The sequence below is a fragment of the Malus domestica genome, chromosome 04 (genome assembly GCF_042453785.1).
Source record: "Malus domestica chromosome 04, GDT2T_hap1".
In the NCBI taxonomy this organism is placed as follows: domain Eukaryota; kingdom Viridiplantae; phylum Streptophyta; class Magnoliopsida; order Rosales; family Rosaceae; genus Malus; species Malus domestica.
Window position 1 is genome coordinate 8,503,944 of NC_091664.1, and position 19,919 is coordinate 8,523,862.

Consider the following 19,919-nt stretch of genomic DNA (forward strand, 5'->3'; position numbering starts at 1 on the left):
TTTACATTGCAGAATCATAGATTTTACAATGCGCTTAACTACATTTATGGACATAATATCAACGATATCTTGACAATCATATCAACTACATGTTGACTATTTTAAATTTGCAGTATCACAATATCAAAAATGTTGACGTCATATTTATGACACATCAATGGGATCCCTCTCCATGCTTCAATTTTGAAAAACATCACTTGTCACGTCAAAAATAAACAATTTCAAACATGCACTTAATAAGTCAATCGAGACGTGACAATAATATTAAAACATTGGGTGCAAATTTAGTCCACTACTCGGAATGTGCCTTAGCTTTAAGGCCCTCCACAAGAATCGTAAATATGTTCCTTACCATACAAAAAACTGGAAGATTAGAGGTAAACGAATCCGGATTTCTGCTGGATTTGTTCTTTAAAGTCGGCACATTCTGTCGAGCACATCTTGTGTGAAACGTTCCTACAAATGCTGCAACTAGGACCAACCTAGAACTTTTGCTAGTGAACTTCTGCTTTTATTTATTATTATTTTATTTGGAACCAGGAAAAATGTAGTAAAATTTATTTTTTTATTTTTTTATTAATCCAAAAATAGTGAGTGCATGAGTGTATACCTTGTGAGAGACTCACTTGTTTGCATATTACGATTTAAATGAATTTAGGATCACATTGTTATGGCTGTTTCACATATTAATTCCAAGGATATTTGAAAAGTTATTGCTAATTTTATAATATTGTGGATTCGCTTGCTTTATACTTATTAAAGTTCTTGATTATTATGTGCTCTTGAATGAAATTCTTTGAGGGTTATTTAGGGAGAAGCTGATTTTTTCATGTTAGTTTTTGTTCTTGAGTTAGTGCCGGTGTTTGATTTTTAGTCGCTTGAATTGCTAGAGACTAGGAATTAATTAATTGGGGGTGTGATAATTGCTCAAAAGTGCATGTCTAATACATTTTGATTATACTCGTTAGGTATTTTTATATAATAACCTATTCGATGAGAATTGTTATTAACATTCCAAAAATCTCATTTGGCACTCCAAACATTCTATAATTAGAAAGAAAAATACACTTGTAAGGAGTGTAGAATGAGATTTTTATAGTGCTAATAACAGTTCCCTATTGGATTTATGCTTTATTATGTATAACTGGTCAAATAGATTTTATATCTAATTTGTTTAATTTTAACTTATATTAATTTTAATGTACCGGACCATGAGAATGATGCAGGTCAATTAAAGGATGAGGAAAATAACTGTTGGGAGGCCTCGGCTGAGACAAGACAGAGATTTGGGTTTTTGAACTTATTGGCCCAGCCCATGAGATGTTGTCGCTGGCTGGGGCAGGATGGCATGAGGAATATAAAAAAGATGAGGTTGCCGGCTGCTGCTTTTTTTTTTTTTTTTTTTTTAAGGGACCAACGGGTAGTTTTAACATGGCAGTCTACCTTTTTGAGGGTCGGAAAGATTTCTATAGGCATTGTAGCTTATCCTAGACACCATCCTGTGATTTTCTAGCTGCAGAAATCGAACCCAGGATATACTGCGTGGAATAAAGGCCTAAAATTCGTCCCAAACCACTGAGCCACGACTGCTGCTTCTCTCCCCCATTTTTTTCATTAGTTTTACTCTTTATTTTAGGGGTTTTGTTCTCTTCATTTATGGAGAACTAATGTTCCTAGCTATGGATGGGAGGGACATTTATATTGCGATTATGTAGTTTTATTATTTTGATTCTATTCTAGAGTTTCAAGGTAAATTTTACGTTGTGGGTGTTCAATGGAATTTTTTATTTATTCCATTTTCGGATTAATGAATGTCGGTTATGGTTCATAGGTTCAATCATGTTTTTCCTATAGTTTTGTTTTAATATTCATGCTTTTCATGAATTAAATAAATTAGTAGATTGGTATGATTCCGATGGAGTAATTTCTTAATATTTTGTTGCCGTATGTAAAAATTATATTTGGGATTATTTCTATAAGGAATTGAATGGGTGTTTAGTTTTGAATATCTAGAATGAAAATCACTTTTTAAGTAGATACGAAAAAAACTTAATTGCCCCTCATTGTTTGTATCTCAGTTGAGTTTAAAAAGCAATCAAAATAGTGAAACTGCATAGTTGTATGTAGGTGGAACCATGATGCATTAGTGTTTCTTCTAATTGTTGAATGTTTCTTCTATAAGCCACATTTCATTCAGTATTGTTTTTTGTTTCAGTTTCTACAAATTTTACATTCTTTTTCAACGTTCTTTAAAGAATTCGACACTCAGACTTCGAGTTTATACAACTATGCGACACTTGCACTTGCCACTTGGGTTAGCAAGTCCAACTAAAACAAACGAATCGATTAATCAAGTCTGTTGGTACAACCAACAGTGACACACCTGAAATGCCATACACTCATTTGAGATAGCCTCGGCCTTCGAAGGCCGCTTTAAACTGACACCGAGTCTACCACGATCGCGGGAAAATTATGACTCCAACAAGATTAGTTCTTTAAAGTCAGCACATTCTATCGAGCACATCATGTGTGAACGTTTCCTACAAATGCTGCAATTGGGACCAATCTAGTACTTTTCCTAGTGAACTTCTGTTTTTATTTATTTTATTTTTATTTGGAACCAAGAAAAATATAGTAAAATTTTGATTTGGGTCCCATCCAGAATCTTTTTTTTTTTGAGAATCTTAAGAAACTTCACATTTTATCTGTTCATTGTATATCATGAGGCTATAAATCATTTTGATATTTTTTATTTAAAATTAAATACAAATAATACATAACGAAAACTTGTTGCACAATATACAATGAACAAATATAATGTGTGAATCCGAAAAGAATCCTCATATGTAAAATTTATCAGAGTTGCTTTTTGACGTGTCTTGTTATTTGTATATTTGTGCCGACCACTAACTTCTACAATTTGGCATGTAATTTTCGTGCACGACCTAATTTACGAAGCTAAGTGGATTCGTTAAAAGATTTGGATCAAATAAGTAACACTTGGACCAAATCCAACAATTATTATAACTTCTGAATCGACAACAAATTCTGTATTGATTTTTCTGCAGACTGATATGTTAGGAATGTCGGTACTACAAGATAGAGAATGCACAAAGTAAAGTAGAAAATGGACACTCTAAACTTCACTCATACAATGTGTAGTGGAACACTCTCACTCTCACTCTCACTCTCACTCTCACTCTCATTCTTGGAGTGGAACTCTAGCTTTGGACTTGATCATTTGTTACTCACTACTTTCTTAATTGGTTACATCACTACAACATCACATCCATATTTATAGGTGAGGACTTGGCACTCTACTAGTTTCTAGTTCCTTCTACAAACTAGAATTAGTTTATAGTTTCTAGTGTATTCTACAAACCTCTAGCTTAATTCTAGACTAGCCATAAAATTGCAGCTTCTAGATCTTTCCATTTGCAACCAAGGAAGCTAGTACTTTCTAGCTTCTTCCACCAACTTAATAACTTGCTAGAATTGTCTTGCATGCTCCAACCACCTCACTTGCTTACTAGAATAATCTAGAACATTCATCATGGGCTGGACCATATACCAACAATCTCCCCCTCCAGTCCATGAGGGAGGAATTCCGATCATGACTCCAAGTTACTTGGAGTCCATCCCAGCAGCCTTAATGCAATATTCCAACTTTGATTTTGTGACTACCTTTGTCAACATGTCTGAAGAATTATTATCGGTATGAATCTTCTTCAGCTGTAGCAATAACATCTCTAATCCAGTGATAACAAATATCAATGTGCTTGGTGTGTGAATGATATGTAGTGTTCTTGCTCAAATCCAAATCACTCTGACTATCACAATAAATGCCATAATCACTCTGCTTCAAACCCAACTCTTGGAGAAACCGCTTCAGCCACAACACCTCCTTGCATGCTTCTGTAACGGCTATGTATTCAGCCTCGGTTATGGACAAAGCAACACACTTTTGCAACTTGGATTGCCAAGACACGGCTCCCCTTGCAAAATTAAACAAGTACCCAGACGTAGATTTTCTACCATCTAGGTCACCTCCCATGTCAGCATCTGTAAATCATTCCAAGATTAGTTTGGAACCGCCAAAGCACAAGCACATCTTAGAAGTCCCCTTCAAATATCTGAGAATCCACTTAACAACTTCCCAGTGGTCCTTCCCTGGATTAGAGAGAAACCTGCTCACCACACCTAATGCATAAGCAGTATCTGGCCATGTGCACACCATTGCATACATGATACTTCCTACTGCTAAAGAGTAGGGAACAACTGCCATTTTCTCCTTTTCTTCATATGTTTTTGGACACGACTCTTTGCTCAACTTGATATGATTGGCTAAAGGTGAGCTTACCGGTATGGCTGTTTTCATGTTAAACCTTTCAAGCACCCGTTCAACATACTTGTGACAGCCACAACTTCTTGGATTTTCTGTCACGAATTATCTCCATGTCCAAAATCTGCTTGGCTGGCCCTAAGTCCTCAATGTCAAGGGACTTAGATAAATCTTCTTTGAGCTTTTTAATCATAAAAGCATCTTGACTGACAATCAACATGTCATCAACATAAAGCAAAAAATGATGAATTTACCTCTAGAAAATTGTTTGATATAGACACAAGAGTCAGCATGAGTTCTCTTGTACCTATTACTCACCATGAATGAGTTGAACTTCTTATTCCACTGTCTCGGAGCCTGCTTAAGACCATATAAGCTTTTCTTGAGCTTGCGCACCAAATTTTTTTTACCTTTGACTTCAAAGCCTATGGGTTGCTCCATATATATATATATCTCATATTCTAAATTTCTGTAGAGAAATGCAGTTTTGATGTCTAACTGCTTGAACTCAAGATCCATGCTTGTTGCCATACCAAAGATAACTCGAATGGAAGTCATCTTCACCACCGATGAGAAAATCTCATCAAAGTCAACCCCTTTCTTTTGACCAAAACCTTTGACAACCAAACGAGCCATGTACCTTGTCATGTTGTCGTCTCTTTTCAATTTGAACACCTATTTGTTTTTTCAATGCTTTTCTGCCTTTTGGAAGCTCCACCAGCTCATAAGTATCATTATTTAATAAGGAATCCATCTCTGACTCCATTACCTTCATCCATCTGTCACTGTCGTTATAAGCTCTGGCCTCCTCATAAGTTTCGGGCTCTCCATAATTAGTCAGTATGATATACTCTGATGAATAATACTTGGTAGATGGTCTTCGACTCCTACTCGATCTTCTGACCTGGTCTTCATTCTCTTGCGGGGCTGGAGGCTCCCCCTGATATAGTTCTCCTTGATTATGCTTTTCTTGACTAGGCTCCCCCTGATCAGCAATTTCATGGTCTGGCATATCTTGATCAGGCTCCCCCTGATCAACATTATCTGGTTCTGCAGGCACTTCATTGGCAGCTGCTTCAAGGATGTCACCATGACTTTTTTCATCTGAAGCTAATGGATCAACTTCTCTGACTGCGCCATCTGGTTGTGTCTCTTTATCCGAATCCCCAATTGTTTGATCTTTATAAAAGACCAAATCTCTACTTCTGATAAACTTCTTCTGGTATAAGTCTCATAATCTATAACCAAAATCTTCACCGCCATAACCAAGAAAGATACACGGTGTAGCTTTGAAGTCTAACTTCGATCTCTGTTCTTTGGGCACATGCACTAAAGCTTTGCAACCAAACACCTTCAAACGAGAGTAAGACACATCATTACTAGTCCATACTTTCTTTGGAATATCAAGACATAATAGTGTTGATAGAGATCGGTTGATCAAATAGCAGGCTGTTCTTATAGCTTCACCCCAGAACTGCTTAGATAACTTTGCAGTCATCAGCATACACCTGACTTTCTCCATGATGGTTCGGTTCATTCTTTCAGCAACACCGTTATGTTGTGGAATTCCAAGAACTGTCTTCTCATGATGTATGCCATGTTTCACACAATACTCTCTAAACTGGTGAGATGTGTACTTGCCGTTGTTGTCGCTACGAAGGCACTTAAGAGGTTTCCCAGTTTCCCTCTCCACCATGGCATGGAACTCCTGGAATGTCTAAAACACCTGGTATTTTGATTTCAACAAAAACACCCAGACCCTTCGTGAAGCATCATCAATATAAGTAGCAAAATATTTATTTCTTCCAAGTGACTCGACTTCCATAGGACCACACACATCTGAATAAACAAGATCTAACAAATTTCCTTTCTTTGTAGATGGAACATAAAAACTAACTCTTCTTTGTTTACCAAATAAACAGTGCTCACAAGAGTTTAATGACGTACATTTGGCAAAGGGAATGTGAGGCTTCTTTGCCATAACTTGTAGGCCTTTCTCGTTCATGTGGCCTAGCGTTTTATGCCACAAGTCTAGAGATGAGTCCTCCACAGCATTCAACTCACCTTTCAAAACCTTGGCATTTGACCGGTACAACGTACAACAAAGTTGTGCTCTTTCTACCACCATTAAGCCTTTAATAAGTTCAATTTTCCTTCGCCAATATGGTGATAATAACCTTGTCGATCAATGGTACCGATGAATATCAGATTGAGACGTATATCAGGAATATGTCTCGCATCTTTCAACATCAACTGGCAGCCGAGGTTAGTTCTTAGGCAAATATCACCAATTCCAATAATTTTGGAATAGCTTTCATTCCCCATCTTCACTATGCCAAAGTCACCTTCTTTGTATGTACTGAAGAATTCCCATTTGGATGTATCATGGAAGGAAGCTTCATTGTCAAAGATCCATTCAATGTCTCTGTTTGAATCACCCATATGCAGACATTCACCAACAGACAATATTTCTGGTACATCACCACATATGACAACGGTGGTATTACCAGTATCATCTTTCTTTTGATTGTTTCCTTCCCTTTGCCCTTTCTTCCAAACTCGACAATTTTTTTTCATATGGCCTTCTTTACCACAATGGTGGCATGCACCTCTGAATCTTGACTTGGATCAGTTAGGACTCCTGCCATGACCTCTAGGCCCTCTACTCTTGCTTCTTCTACGGTTCTCTGTGACAGATACTTGGAAGCTATCTGTGCCAGAAGTCTTTCTCCTTGTTTCTTCATTGAGCATGCTATTTTTAACATTCTAAAGAGTAAGAACACCATTAGGACCAAAGTTACTTACACTCACCACAAATGTCTCCCAACTATCTGGCAAGGATCCAAGTAACAAGAGCGATTGCAACTCGTCCTCAATTGTCATGCTCATAGTAGCCAACTAGTTGATGATATTATGGAAATTGTTTAAGTGTTCTGCTACACTTAAACCATCTTTGTACTTCACATTGATGAGTTCTTTGATCAAGAAGGCTTTCTTGGCTGGGGTCTTCTTCTCGAACAAGGACTCAAGCTTCGTCCAAAACTCACGGGCATTGGTTTCATTAGACACATGGTGAAAAACACAATCGTCCACCCATTGTCTAATTGTGCCAATTGCCTTGTGATTCATCTTCTTCCACTCGGCATCGGACATGCTCTCGGGCTTAACGGCATCTCCTTCAATTGGCTCATGCAAATCCTTGGAATAGAGAATATCCTTCATCATTGGCTTCCATGTTACCCAATTGGAGTTGGTGAGTTTGATCATAGTGCCACTTCCTTCCATCTCGTAGTACGAGCCAACCGGGCTCTGATACTTTTTCATAGTACGAGCCCGGTTGGCTCTGATACCACTTGTTAGGAATGTCGGTACTACAAGATAGATAATACACAAAGTAAAGTACAAAATGGACACTCTAAACTTCACTCACACAATGTGTAGTGAAACACTCTCACTTTCACTCTTGGAGTGGAACTCTAGCGTTGGACTTGATCCTTTGCTACTCACTACTTTCTTGATTGGTTACATCACTACAACATCACACCCATATTTATAGGTGAGGACTTGGCACTCTACTAGTTTCTAGTTTCTAGTATATTCTACAAACCTCTAGCTTAATTCTAGACTAGCCACAAAATTGTAGCTTCTAGATCTTTCCATTTGCAACCAAGGAAGCTAATACTTTCTAGCTTCTTCCACCAACTTAATAACTTGCTAGAATTGTCTAGCATGCTCCAACCACCTCACTTACTTACTAGAATAATCTAGAACATTCATCATGAGCTGGATCATATACCAACATGATATACTTTCCGAGTTCCCACCATGCAATTGCGTTGCAAATTAATTTGCATGGAAAAATGCTCATCTCTGCAGACCAAAGACGGCCAGATATCTGTGATCACTAATTAATTAAAACAACAAGAATAATGTGTATGACAAAACGACTTTCACACCCCGCCGTATGCTGCTCGACAACTTTGTGGAAAAACAAATCAAAAGAAAAGAAAAAGATTATTCTTAATTAATATTCATATATGTATCTAAGTCTGTGAGTCACGAGTCTTGGAGTATTGACTAAGCCCTTAGACTTATTTTTCTTGATCGTGCGTGAATGCACTAACTGCTGCCAGAGACGTCTGTGCTATGCTTGTAGTGATATCGTGTGTTTGGGATGTTAATTAGACTATCTCCAATCAAAGGACATCTAGTCAATATTAACCCTGAAATTGAACAAAATAATCTTCAACCAAAGAGCATTTACAAATGGGTATATTCGGGGCTCAAATCAGCCCCCCCCCCAGAAGGCCTAAAAAGTGCCACCCCCAAGCACGTAGGCATTTTTTTTTCCGCTTGTTAGTTAATGACATGGTGAAAAGGTACTTGGGCATACTAAAAAGTAATAAAAATATATAGAGAGTAATATTTAGCCAATATGGTTGAAGATGGAAAAAAATAGTTTGTTACTATTCTTTAAAAAATAATATTTTTGAGGCCTATGTAGCCCTCCATAATTGGAGATTGCCTTAGTAGTGTATCCGATTCAAGTTTTTGTTATTAGAGTGATAGTGTTTGGTGCTTGGAGTGGAATGTCAGGAGGTTTGTGAAGACCGGCCAAACAAAGGCATGAAATAAGAACCTCTTGAGGGATGAAATAGAGGAGCGGTCAAGATTTGAGATGAATCTACTTGAAAGAGCATTGTATCATTTCGACGAAGTGAAAAAGTTTCAACTGGTCCTCTACAAAAGTCGAACTTAATACATCTTACTTACAAAAAGAAAGAAATACCACTAGATTGTATTATTAAGTGACGTCTTATTTAATATATTTATTAAAATTGGAAATGTACTCTTATGTTATGACTTAGAGACGTAAAAACAACGATTAGGACACTTTTGCTATTGACTTCGCTTGTGTATAGGATGAAAACATCAAAACAAGCAAAAAAACCTCTCATTCAAGTTGACTTGACAAGCGGGAAAATTCCTTGTTTTGCTTTCTTGAGTGTCAGCAAGTCTGAGTCATACATAGCTGCACATATACCCCTTAAATTTCCATATCTATTTCCCCCACAAGGAAACTGCACTGTAAGAAGCCTTCAAGCTCCCAATAATTCTCTCCTCTTGAATATTTCTCCACCTCCCTTTATCAAATAAATATATACAGCTTCCTACACACACCCATATATTATATATAGACACCCTCCAAGTCCAATATATATAAGATCTTAATATATATAACATACATATATATATATATATATATTGTATATGTATATGTCACCATGTTGAAGCAGCACAGCCACCAGCCACTGATGAAGATGGAGATCACAGTGCTATCAGCCCAAGGTCTGAAGACCTCATCTCCCTCTCTCTTCTCCAACAAAATCAGACCCTTCGTCACCATCACCACTCTCCCGTCCACTATTGCTCAGCCATGCACACCCAAAACCAACGGTGATCGCACCCTCCACGTGTACAAAACAAGGGTGGATGATCAAGGAGGCGTCAGCCCTACATGGGGTGACAAATTTCATGTCCCTATTGATACAACTTTCTTCAACAACAGGTATTCTTGCATATATCTCCAGCTCTTCACCAAGAGGCTCATAATGGGCCGGGTTGAGCTGGGTTGGTGCCAAATCCCGGTCAATGATATTGGGTTCCCGCCGGCCAGTTCGGCACGGTTCTTGAGTTACCGGCTACGGGCTAGGGACGGTTCCAGGACTAATGGGATTGTGAACCTTTCTGTGAAGTTGGAGAATTTGGGTCCGGTCACCGATCACCGGCCTTTAAACTCAACGACTGTACCGGATTTTGGTATGTGTGGCAGTCATTGGTACGCCGGTCACAACCCTACTGCCACCATTGGGTGAGTGCTCTGTGAGTCGTCAAGGTCGGAGAGGTCACATGGGTTTTGGTTGTAAAGAGGCAGATGGCTGGGACCATGTCAATAATTTGCACTAAAACCACACACTTGGATGAACCCAACACGTCTTTACTTTGGTCCCGTTTAGTCGCGGATTAAGTTTTTTGGGAATGTAACTTTTATGTCTACTTTCTCTGGAGATGAGATGAGAAATTATTATTACCTTGTTTGGAAACAACGAAAAATATGATGAGCTTAATTTATTTATAAGTTTATGTAAGATCTTTATTTATTTTTTACTAACAACGAGAAATGAAGATTTGAACTTGGATTACGAGCTAGTTGATAAAACAATGTTGTTTATTTCATATGTTTCGAAAAAATACACTCCTATGTTTAGCGAGTGTAAATTGATTTGGTATAAATTTAGTTTCACTTGAAATGAACTTTTGGAAAAATCAAAAGGAGCATGCAATAAAAATATTAGAGTAATAAATATATTTTGAGAGCTCTATATAAAATTTATATTTCAACGGTATTTCTTAGGTTATAGCTTAAGGATTCCCTTCCTTGAGCTAGCTTATCATTCTAGAATGTTACGCTACACTGAGATTCTATATTTGATTTCTCGTTTTCCCAATATTTTTATATTAAAAAGAATCTCACTTTCGTGAAACAAATATATTGTTGTGTTTTTTCCTGGTGGAGAAGCTAGGGGTACACATCAAAATGCCCAATGTCGTGAAAAGATTGATACTTGAATCAAATCAATGACGAGAGTGAGGAGAACTTTCTTGCAATTTTCTTTCTAATAAGTAGTAGTGGTTGAGACGCTAGAAAAACAAAAACAACCACCAGTTGTCTAGTATTTCCAAATGTAAAGATTAAAAGCTCATCAAATCCAATCCAATCAATTGACTTTCACTACATTGGCAATTCGTGGTGCAATCCACACTCATTTTTACTTCTCACATACGCCTTTTAATTTTGTTCATCGTATTGAACGAACTGAAAAAAAAAAAAGACAATAATTAACAAAAGTGTTTAGAAGATAAAAAAAAAAAAAAGATAAAAAAAAGTGTAAAAATAGCACCACCCTTTATCTTTCCACGTTGGGTAAGTGTAGATCCATGACAAATTCAGAGGTTGGTGGGTTTAACTTGCTATCATTTAAATCCCCCAATCCTATCATTTTGTTTAATTGATTTGATTGTGAAAGGCCATCCAACTTGCAACCATATTTAGGGGTGGACAAACGGGCTGGGTCCAGAAATTCTTTAAAAAAAGCGATGGGGCAAGTTCCGAAAATATCCGCATGTTATTTTACCACTCATCAATTTCTGTCTGCTCTCACGTGATGAGAGGCAAAAGAATAAGGGGATACATCTTTGTTCAGGTCAAGTTTATCCAATAAACAATTGACTCGTGATCATTTTCTTCGTTTCGTTACTCAACAAAAACTTGGTTTATACGAACGTGTGTTGCGTGTTACGTGTTACGTGTTACAGTATAAACAAACTGAGATAGCAGCCCTTTTAAGTGCCATACAAAAGTAGACATTGGGATTTATGCCTTGTTACGAGCTTGATGTGCACGACTGTAATTTGCAAGCACATCGAATACTAACAAGGGTCCGGTCAGTAAATAATCTTATTAACTTGTGATAACGCATTTCTACACAATCAAGTGAACCTTCTTTCGAAGCAGTTTGTTTATATATATAATTTACCGTGGAAATGCCCTGGCAACACCCATGTACAGAAAGCACCTAAAGAACGCCAGGGCAACAACGAAAACGATGTGCCGTTGTCATAGTCACTACTACGCCGACAAGATCAATGACAACTGCTATGCCTACTCTACAACAGCAAACAACATTAACAATGACAATATAGAAGACCTGCAGTGTGTCGAGGGCGAAGCTTTTGCATTTGGTTACTCTCCAGCAAGCCTGCTTTTGAGTCCAGTGCCAAGTTTGCATATGATTACACTCAAGTCTCGAGCACAAATTTGTATGTAATTCTGCAGCGTGCCCAAGCATAAGTCTATGATGAGAGGAATTTTAAACTTCCCCTTGATCCTGGCTGCTACTCTTCAAGATATTGTACTTGCAGAGAGGACAGGTAGCGTTGATAAAAAGCCACTTGTCAATGCAGGAACAGTGAAAATGGTGGCCACAAGGAAGTTGCCTCAGTTCCACTCCGTCATCATAAGAAGAAAGGCAGATGCAGCACTCCTGTAAATCGCAATGATCATCTAACTGATGTAAGAAGAATTTTGTGAACAGTCCATTTGTGACACGAATACAAAACAAAACCAACTTTATGACAGCTCATGTAGACAAAATCCTCGTTACTAAAAGAACTCAAGAGAGTAAACAAGACTGTAAGTCAAAAATCAAGAGCAGCTTACCGCATCCTCCTGAGAAAGAACATGTTCAATGGGTGAATCTGTACCACATTCAGTCATTACTCCCCCACCTTGTACATCGCCGGCAACTTTCTCATTACCAACTTTTCTGAATTTGAATTTTGGAAGCTGTTCGATGTCTTCCTTAGATGCTCCATCCTGCTTCAATAGCAGGTCACACAAACATAATACGGGGACATGAAGAATGCCATTGATATTAATGCTAAGAGCTAACAGCTACACTTCAGTAAATTAATAATTCAAATTACTTCCAAGTTTTAGTTACGACAACAAAAATCAAGCACATTCCCATCAAATTTTTGTCAGGCCCAATAAATTTGATGCAACTAAAAGAGAGCCAGAAAATTTAATAAATGAAACAAATTAGTATAATATTAATAAATCTTTCATCCCCAAAGTGCTCCAAGAGAAACTACTATGCAACAAGTTTGGTAAACCTCATATATCAATAGAAAGAAGAGATCTATGAATCATAATAGTTACATAAGGTGCTCTACGGAGACACCATGAAATTCAACTATCTATGATTAGTATCAAATTCTAAGAAGGAGATACCCGTAATTTCTAAGGTGACGAAAGTTAACAGTTAATGAAAGAAAGGAATGGTTTAATTTATTGTTTTACCAACATGGGAACTTGCCTGTTATTTTGAGCTCATAAAGGCTATCCACAAACTTTCTTCTATACAAAACATCAGAACTGAACTTTCCAACCCACCCCACATAAAGTTATGCTAAACTGGAAGCAAGCCCATACAATTGGGTCCCATTTTAGAGTCCAAATTCTCCCACTGAGGATCTTAATACATCAAAATTTCTGTTCAAATTAACAAGATTCGACTAATTTGTGTTATTATCAAATATTTGGTAAATAAAGTTTGCTATCGCAGAATTATATAGAACGTGTCAGGTTCTGCTTTCATTTGTCAACCCTCTAGTCTAGTACTTATAAACCAGTACTACAGCAATATTCACCTAACTTATGGAGTGGTAATGACAGAAAACACTGATAGTTATGAACATGAAAACCAACACAGCCCCACACACAGAAAAGAGAGATAACTGGGCATGAGAACTACCTGATCTGCGACAGCATATAAAAGTGCAATAATGCACGGAAGACAGCAACAAACCGCGATACCAATGATACATGCCAGCGCAACACAGAAAACGACAAAAAACACATCAAAACCCAGGAAAATTATACATAGCCTGCAGACAAAGCCACATTGCCATGGTTAAGAGTTTATCCTTGATTTCAAATGAATGGATGAGCGTGAGAGAGTGAGAGAGAGAGAGAGAGAGAGCCCAAACCAGTAAAGTTGCGGGGAGGCGTTTGCTAAAGATTGACCACCTGCCGATACCCAATAGAACCCAATGATCCACCAGATAAACGAAAACATTGTATTTGCAGATTCCAGGTGTTTAGCAACGCTGCTGAAAGATACAAGCAAAAACAATGAGCAGATATGAAATTACGATAAACGTAACAAATAACAGCATATGTCATTAACTTTTTGCACAGTACTGGCTCCAAATATAACAGCATCCTACAATCCCAATACAAAACCAGCTCAATCGTCAATAACCGATTCTAACAGACAGGTAGCAAACAAAACTTCAGATTTATAGAGCTTCAAACGAGAGAAAACCAGTGCCATCAGCAATCCGTAAACGCAAAAAGACTCATTTATCTAATCCTCTACTCTACATCATAATTTCGCATAAATACCGATCCCTCTATTGGTTTCAAAGAGATTGGGGCCAAGCTACAAGTAAAAGTAAATTTTACTAAGAATCAAATGGCATGAACAACAATGCCAAAGACAGCAAAAACATTATAAAAAAAAATAAAAATCACCATTATTCCAGCAACATTTACGCATTCGAATCATAAATTGCAGCAACTAACAGCAACCCACCAACAAACACCACATAAAAAAACAAACATTACAATTGCGAAGCACAGCTAACGTTGTTACCTGGTACCCTCCTCAGTCATATGATCAGCCAACGACACGTACTGCGATGACAAATCCCCCTCTCTCGACCCAGAACCCAAATTCCCAACACTCCCCACCCCTTCCTCCGCGGAATTCACCCCCGCAAACCGGCTTCTCTGCCGGGACTGCCGCCTCCGAAACTCCACGCAAACACAAACCATATGCACCACGCACTGCACAGCGTAACCCACGATCCACAGTCTCAGGGGCACATTCGGCAATTCGTACCGGCTCAGAACCAGGACCGTCAGCGCCACGACGACGAAGGCGAAGTTCCAGATGATGTCGAGAACCACCACTGGCTTGGAGTACGCCCAATCACTCTGCCTCTCCTCCAATTGCTCCGCCGCGGTCTCGCGGACCAGCATCGACGGCTCGCGCATGAGGCGGCGGCTGCTGGCCTGGCGAAGAAACCGCGCGGCCTGCTGCAGGCTCTGTCGGCGCACCAATCGCTGGCGCCCCGAGTTCGAATCGTCGGACGACCCGCCCGAGTTGGTCAACAGCGGCGTCGCGTCGACGATGTTCTCCGCAGATCGGTTTGGCGAGGCCATTTCGGTTTCGAATCAGAATTTGGGGATGTTTAGTTTCTTGCGAGGTCGTTGAATGGAATGCCCTGACTCGGTGAGTTGAATCGGCTCAACCCATGCAGATCTCCGAAACGTTGCGTTTTGAGCGGGAGCTCTGATCGTTCTATGGCGGTGAGAACGATGATGGAGACAAGACAAACGCCGACGATGACGATAATGTCGTTCGAATACGGACACGGCTTTGGAATTTTATCTCTGTTTTCTTGGTTTATTTGACCGGTGCTTGGTAAAATTGATTTGACCATACCGTACACGTTTCGTTTGGTATTTACAGGTTAACTCGGATTTTTTTTTTTTTTTTTTTTTTTTTGGTTTTTTGTAATGGTTCTTTGTAGGATCAACTTTTTTATTTTGTAATGGTTCTTTGTAGAATAACACAATATTTTGATGAAGAAAATAAATTGAGAATTTAGACAAAATTCATAATTTATGTATTGAGTGGCTGCCGCCATCACTATCATGGATGCCACCATCACCATATATTGTTGTCTTTCCGTCGCTATTGTCACAATCCACCATCATAACAACCGTCTCCATCACTAGTGCTAGCACATTTTTTTTACTATTATCTCTCATTTTGTATTTAAATTATTTTTTTTAGTTAACTAAACAAGAAAATTAACAAATTTTAAAAAATAAAATTTCATCATTTTAATTCCATTATCTTATTATTGTACGTAATTTTAAATTTCTTCATCAGTTATTTTATAATTCCAAGTCATTTCAAATTTTCTCATAGAAACATAATGTAAAAGCATAGGAAGTTACAAAATGGTTTTACTTCCACCCACATGTAAATTCATGGGTACATAAGCACATTCTTAACGAAAAAATGCTAAGTAGACTTTCTCAAAACAGAACTACTTTCTCAAAACAGAACTCTCTGCAACCTCATGTTTTGGGCACAAGCTTTGTTTAATGTTGGTATGAAAATTGTGCCAAAAATATAAAATGATAGAGAGTTCATGAATAATTTTATTTTTGAGAGCCTTTTGAGCATTTCAACAAATAGGAAAAAATGTAAACAAACTACAAATAAAACCCCATCCAAATATTTTTGAGAGCATTTTCTTGTTCAGCAGATGCAAAAGTTGATACAACTAAAAAAAACAAGACCTCCAACATAATCTTCATCATATTTGGTCGGAATGTGTTGATGTCCACTCGTAAATATAACGGTGCTAAAAATCATGTGTCACCTAACTCCCTGCCGCACAAACAAGCGCGGGAAGCATGGGACACGGTTGGGATGCTCTTGAATGCCTGTACTAACAAACAAGATTTAATAAGTATAAATAAAGGAGTTCAAATCTTCTGCATTCAAAATGGACTATAGCCTTTTTAGTTGATTGCCACATGTCTATACATTTAATTCCCCATTCAGAGAAGATAGGGTATTTTGAAGATAGCTCATGTAATAAAAAAAAATTCAAATTTAAACTCTTGTGGTGAACGCCGTTAGGAATTAAGCCCAAAGAAAATTTCTGTTAGTTTCTCCGTTAATCTTCCTTTTCTTTAAGGGGTTAGGGATCTCGACTCTCTACATTTAGGCTTCATGCATTTTCCTGCATTTCGCTACATTTAAGTCATTATGTGCCATTAGGTTTTGTTCCCCTTCATCAGTTGTTACTTTCGTGCATTTTACATTGTGTTCCTCCTCCATTGGTGTTCCCTCTCCTGTTTGTGGCTCACTAGACATTCTCTCATGGTTGAAAGAATCTTCAAATTCAATCAAGTAATCATTGCGCCCACTAACGGATCCATTAAGGGGCAAGGGGGGGTCTGACCCCCCGAACTTCGATGAACGTCCATAGATACCTTATGTGCTGACCCACTGAACTTCGGTGAATGTCCATGGATACCTTGAGTGTTGCCCTTTTGAAGATTAGAGTTGGCATCATACTTGCCCTCCAACTGACTTCAGGCCTACCAAAACCCGATGAATGTCCATAATACCTTGGGTGCTGCCCCTTGCATACATTAACATGTCTGTAGTATGCATTTTCAAATGATTTCAGGCCTACCAAGACTCGATGAAATGGCAATATGCATGCTATTTCTGATATAAAAAAATTTGCTCTCTGCGCATGCTATTCTTACTGACCCCCCTAATATTATTTCATGGATCTGCCACTGATTGCGCCTATTTTTCCGCATGTGTTTTGTATAGAAAGAGGGCCTTACTGGTTCTTCAATGTCATCTCACATCATGTGAAAGAAACAGAAATGAGATCATAGAGAGAAGGAGATGGATGGGCTGGCCATTACAAACAGATGCAGAGCCTCCTTCCTCTCCGAAACATGCACGAAAACAATTTAGGAGTAAAGAAAACATAAGGAAACAATATAGAATTTACATTTTTACTTGATTGGATTAATCATGGGAGCATTTATATTGAGTCACAATGGAGGGTGTGCAAAAATTCACATAAATACGAAGTTTTGTTTTTGGGGTTAATAGAGAGATAACGAGAAAAAAAAAATTTGGACTTAAAGTCTAACGGACTTTACCACAAGGGTTTAAACCTAAATTTTTTACCATGGAGCTATCTTTCAAATACTTCATCACCACGAAAATCATTTATCCAATTAGGCCTATAAATAATTATAATAAAAATAACAATCGTAAAATAATGACAAGACATTAAACATTGATAATTTTCCGATAGCCTTTTTTTACTGTTCTTAGGTTGATAATCTTTTTAGAGACTGAATGGTGCATCAGACTTTCAGATCAAAGGGCCATGTCCCTATTCCAATAGCAATCGTGTAAATTAAATATGAAAATGAAAATAGAGAAATACTAAGGAGACTCTCTCAAAGTAGGTTTCTCTATGGACTCTCCAACACCTTATTTGTTTGGCACAATGTTTTATAATATTGGTATGGAGAATTGTGCCAACAACATGAGGTGACAGAGAGTTCATAAAGAGTCTAACTTTTGAAAAAATCTTCTTAACATTTCCCATGGAAATAAGCTAACATGGTGAAATTCTATGAAAATTATAATTAATTCACTCAAATCCCTTAGAATTCTTTTTTCTCAAACTCTCGCAAATTCCATGAATTTAAATTCCCTAAAATTCTATAAAAATCATTATTAAACACACTCCCTAAGACCAACTCCAACATTTGAAGTAGGTCCTAAAATTTACGCTCCCCCCAACCCTCCCCCCACCCAAAATATGAGAGTGGAAAACAGGATGTGAAGCCCAGTCGCCCAGGCCTCACTCTCGGACGCATGTGTGACGACCCGTCTAGAATTTATAATGTATTTTATTCCCAAAGGCATGAAAATGATGGTTTTACCCTTGAGCGTTGGGTTGTGAATGCGTTTATGGGCTAAGAAAAATGTACCAATTACATAATTTCCTAATTTTGACCCAATTAAGATAGTAGAATTATTAGGACTTTTTAGTGGGCCAATTGAAACTCAAGGGTTTAATTTTGTAGCCCAATTAGAGCTTAGGGATTTTTAAATGGTGCCCAATCCGAATCACCACACACACACACACTCACATGTGCAACCTTTCCCGTTTTCTCTCTCCCGTTCTCGAACCCTCTAGGTTTCCGTACACTTGAAACCGGTCCAAACCTCTTTAAACCGTTGCAGATCGAGCTAGTGGAAGTTACCTTCGAGTTCCTTGCAAGCTCAGGAGTGTAACCATACCATTAGTTTGATTTGAGGACTTCGGGAACTCGAGAACCTGTGAGCTTCGACAAGGTGTCCTATTGCTTGAGCTTGATCACTAGTGTTTTGCGGGGTTTTAAGGTACAAGAGAATCTTAAAACGACTTTACAAAGTTGTTAGAGGAATTTTGGAAGGTTTTAGACGTCGGGATACTCGAGTTCATCGAGTTGCGGACTTAGCTGGTTTTCACGAAATTTTTCTGGCCAATTTTCGTTGGTTTTAGGACTCCAAAGTGGTAAAATCATGTTCTCCTTGTTGAGAGCTTCATTTTGGTACAAGTTTCATGAAATTTGGTGTTGAAATGAGTGAGATATTAAGGTTTGAAGTTTTTCCAGAAACCGGCGAGTGCAGCGGTGACCGGCGCGGGACTCTGATGAACCAAGGAATGAGAAGGAGAATATTCTATCAACTTTGACGGAATATGCTACAGGTAAGACGTTTCCTGAAGATTAGCGCAGTCAGGTGAGGCTTGAGGGTTACGACCCTGCCATATACCATTGAGTGGGTTTTTGGTTTTCATTATATATATATATGCTTGGTATTTTTCCCAGAAAACTTATTTAAATGGTTTTATGGTTTGAATGCCATGCCAAATGTTTTATACTTAGAATATGCATTTAGTAGTTGCATATATTATTGTTGGTGCTGCAAACGCTCAGGTAAGTTCCAGGTGAGTTTATAGATTGTGGATGTGAGTTACATGACTATGGTTACATATAGAGGCATTTAGAGCTCATAAACCTGCACCTCGATGTTAGTGCTCCCGCCAGTGGCCAGGGCACATCCCTTCACGTGATGTTCACCTCCCGCACCGTACGCTTACCTTGAATCCAAGTTTGGTGCACAGTCCTGTCGTACAGACCACTATAGGTGGTTCCAACTCGTAGGTGACCTGCGATTATTCGCACAGTGTTCATGTGATCGTAGCACTTGAGCATATATATTTATACCTAGTCATGTCATACATACCACTTTAGGTGGTTCCTACTTATGTGCAG

General features: G+C 38.2%; 2 protein-coding genes across 5 annotated transcripts; one reads left to right on the forward strand and one right to left on the reverse strand.

The window, feature by feature from the left end:
- Positions 1 to 9,627: 9,627 nt before the first annotated feature.
- LOC103419267 (BON1-associated protein 2-like) lies at positions 9,628 to 10,218 on the forward strand. Its single transcript, XM_008357384.3, has one exon. It carries the CDS (start codon positions 9,628 to 9,630, stop codon positions 10,216 to 10,218), a length of 591 nt encoding a protein of 196 aa, XP_008355606.2.
- A 1,625-nt stretch (positions 10,219 to 11,843) lies between these two features.
- On the reverse strand, positions 11,844 to 15,640 carry LOC103419243 (E3 ubiquitin-protein ligase At1g12760-like). Of its 4 annotated transcripts, none has more exons than XM_008357362.4 (5): positions 14,623 to 15,640; positions 13,955 to 14,074; positions 13,720 to 13,852; positions 12,624 to 12,779; positions 11,844 to 12,447 (listed from the first exon to the last, which is right to left on the reverse strand). In XM_008357362.4, exons 1-5 carry the CDS (start codon positions 15,192 to 15,194, stop codon positions 12,274 to 12,276), a joined length of 1,155 nt encoding a protein of 384 aa, XP_008355584.2. In that variant the 5' UTR covers positions 15,195 to 15,640; the 3' UTR covers positions 11,844 to 12,273. The 4 variants fall into 4 exon arrangements, with proteins under 4 accessions (XP_008355584.2, XP_008355582.2, XP_008355581.2 ...); XM_008357360.4 differs by having other exon boundaries at positions 12,624 to 12,782; XM_008357359.4 differs by having other exon boundaries at positions 13,955 to 14,077.
- Between the last annotated feature and the right edge of the window lie 4,279 nt (positions 15,641 to 19,919).

Excerpts from the sequence above, each read along its gene's own strand:
- LOC103419243 (XM_008357358.4), bottom strand. The coding sequence starts at position 15,194 with ATGGCCTCGCCAAACCGATCTGCGGAGAACATCGTCGACGCGACGCCG. Across the intron at positions 13,853-13,954 it reads GCCTCCCCGCAACTTTACTG|GCTATGTATAATTTTCCTGG; the intron begins GTTTGGGCTCTC and ends CTTTGTCTGCAG. Across the intron at positions 12,448-12,623 it reads TTCTTTCTCAGGAGGATGCG|GAGTGCTGCATCTGCCTTTC; the intron begins GTAAGCTGCTCT and ends TGCGATTTACAG.
- LOC103419267 (XM_008357384.3), top strand. The coding sequence starts at position 9,628 with ATGTTGAAGCAGCACAGCCACCAGCCACTGATGAAGATGGAGATCACA.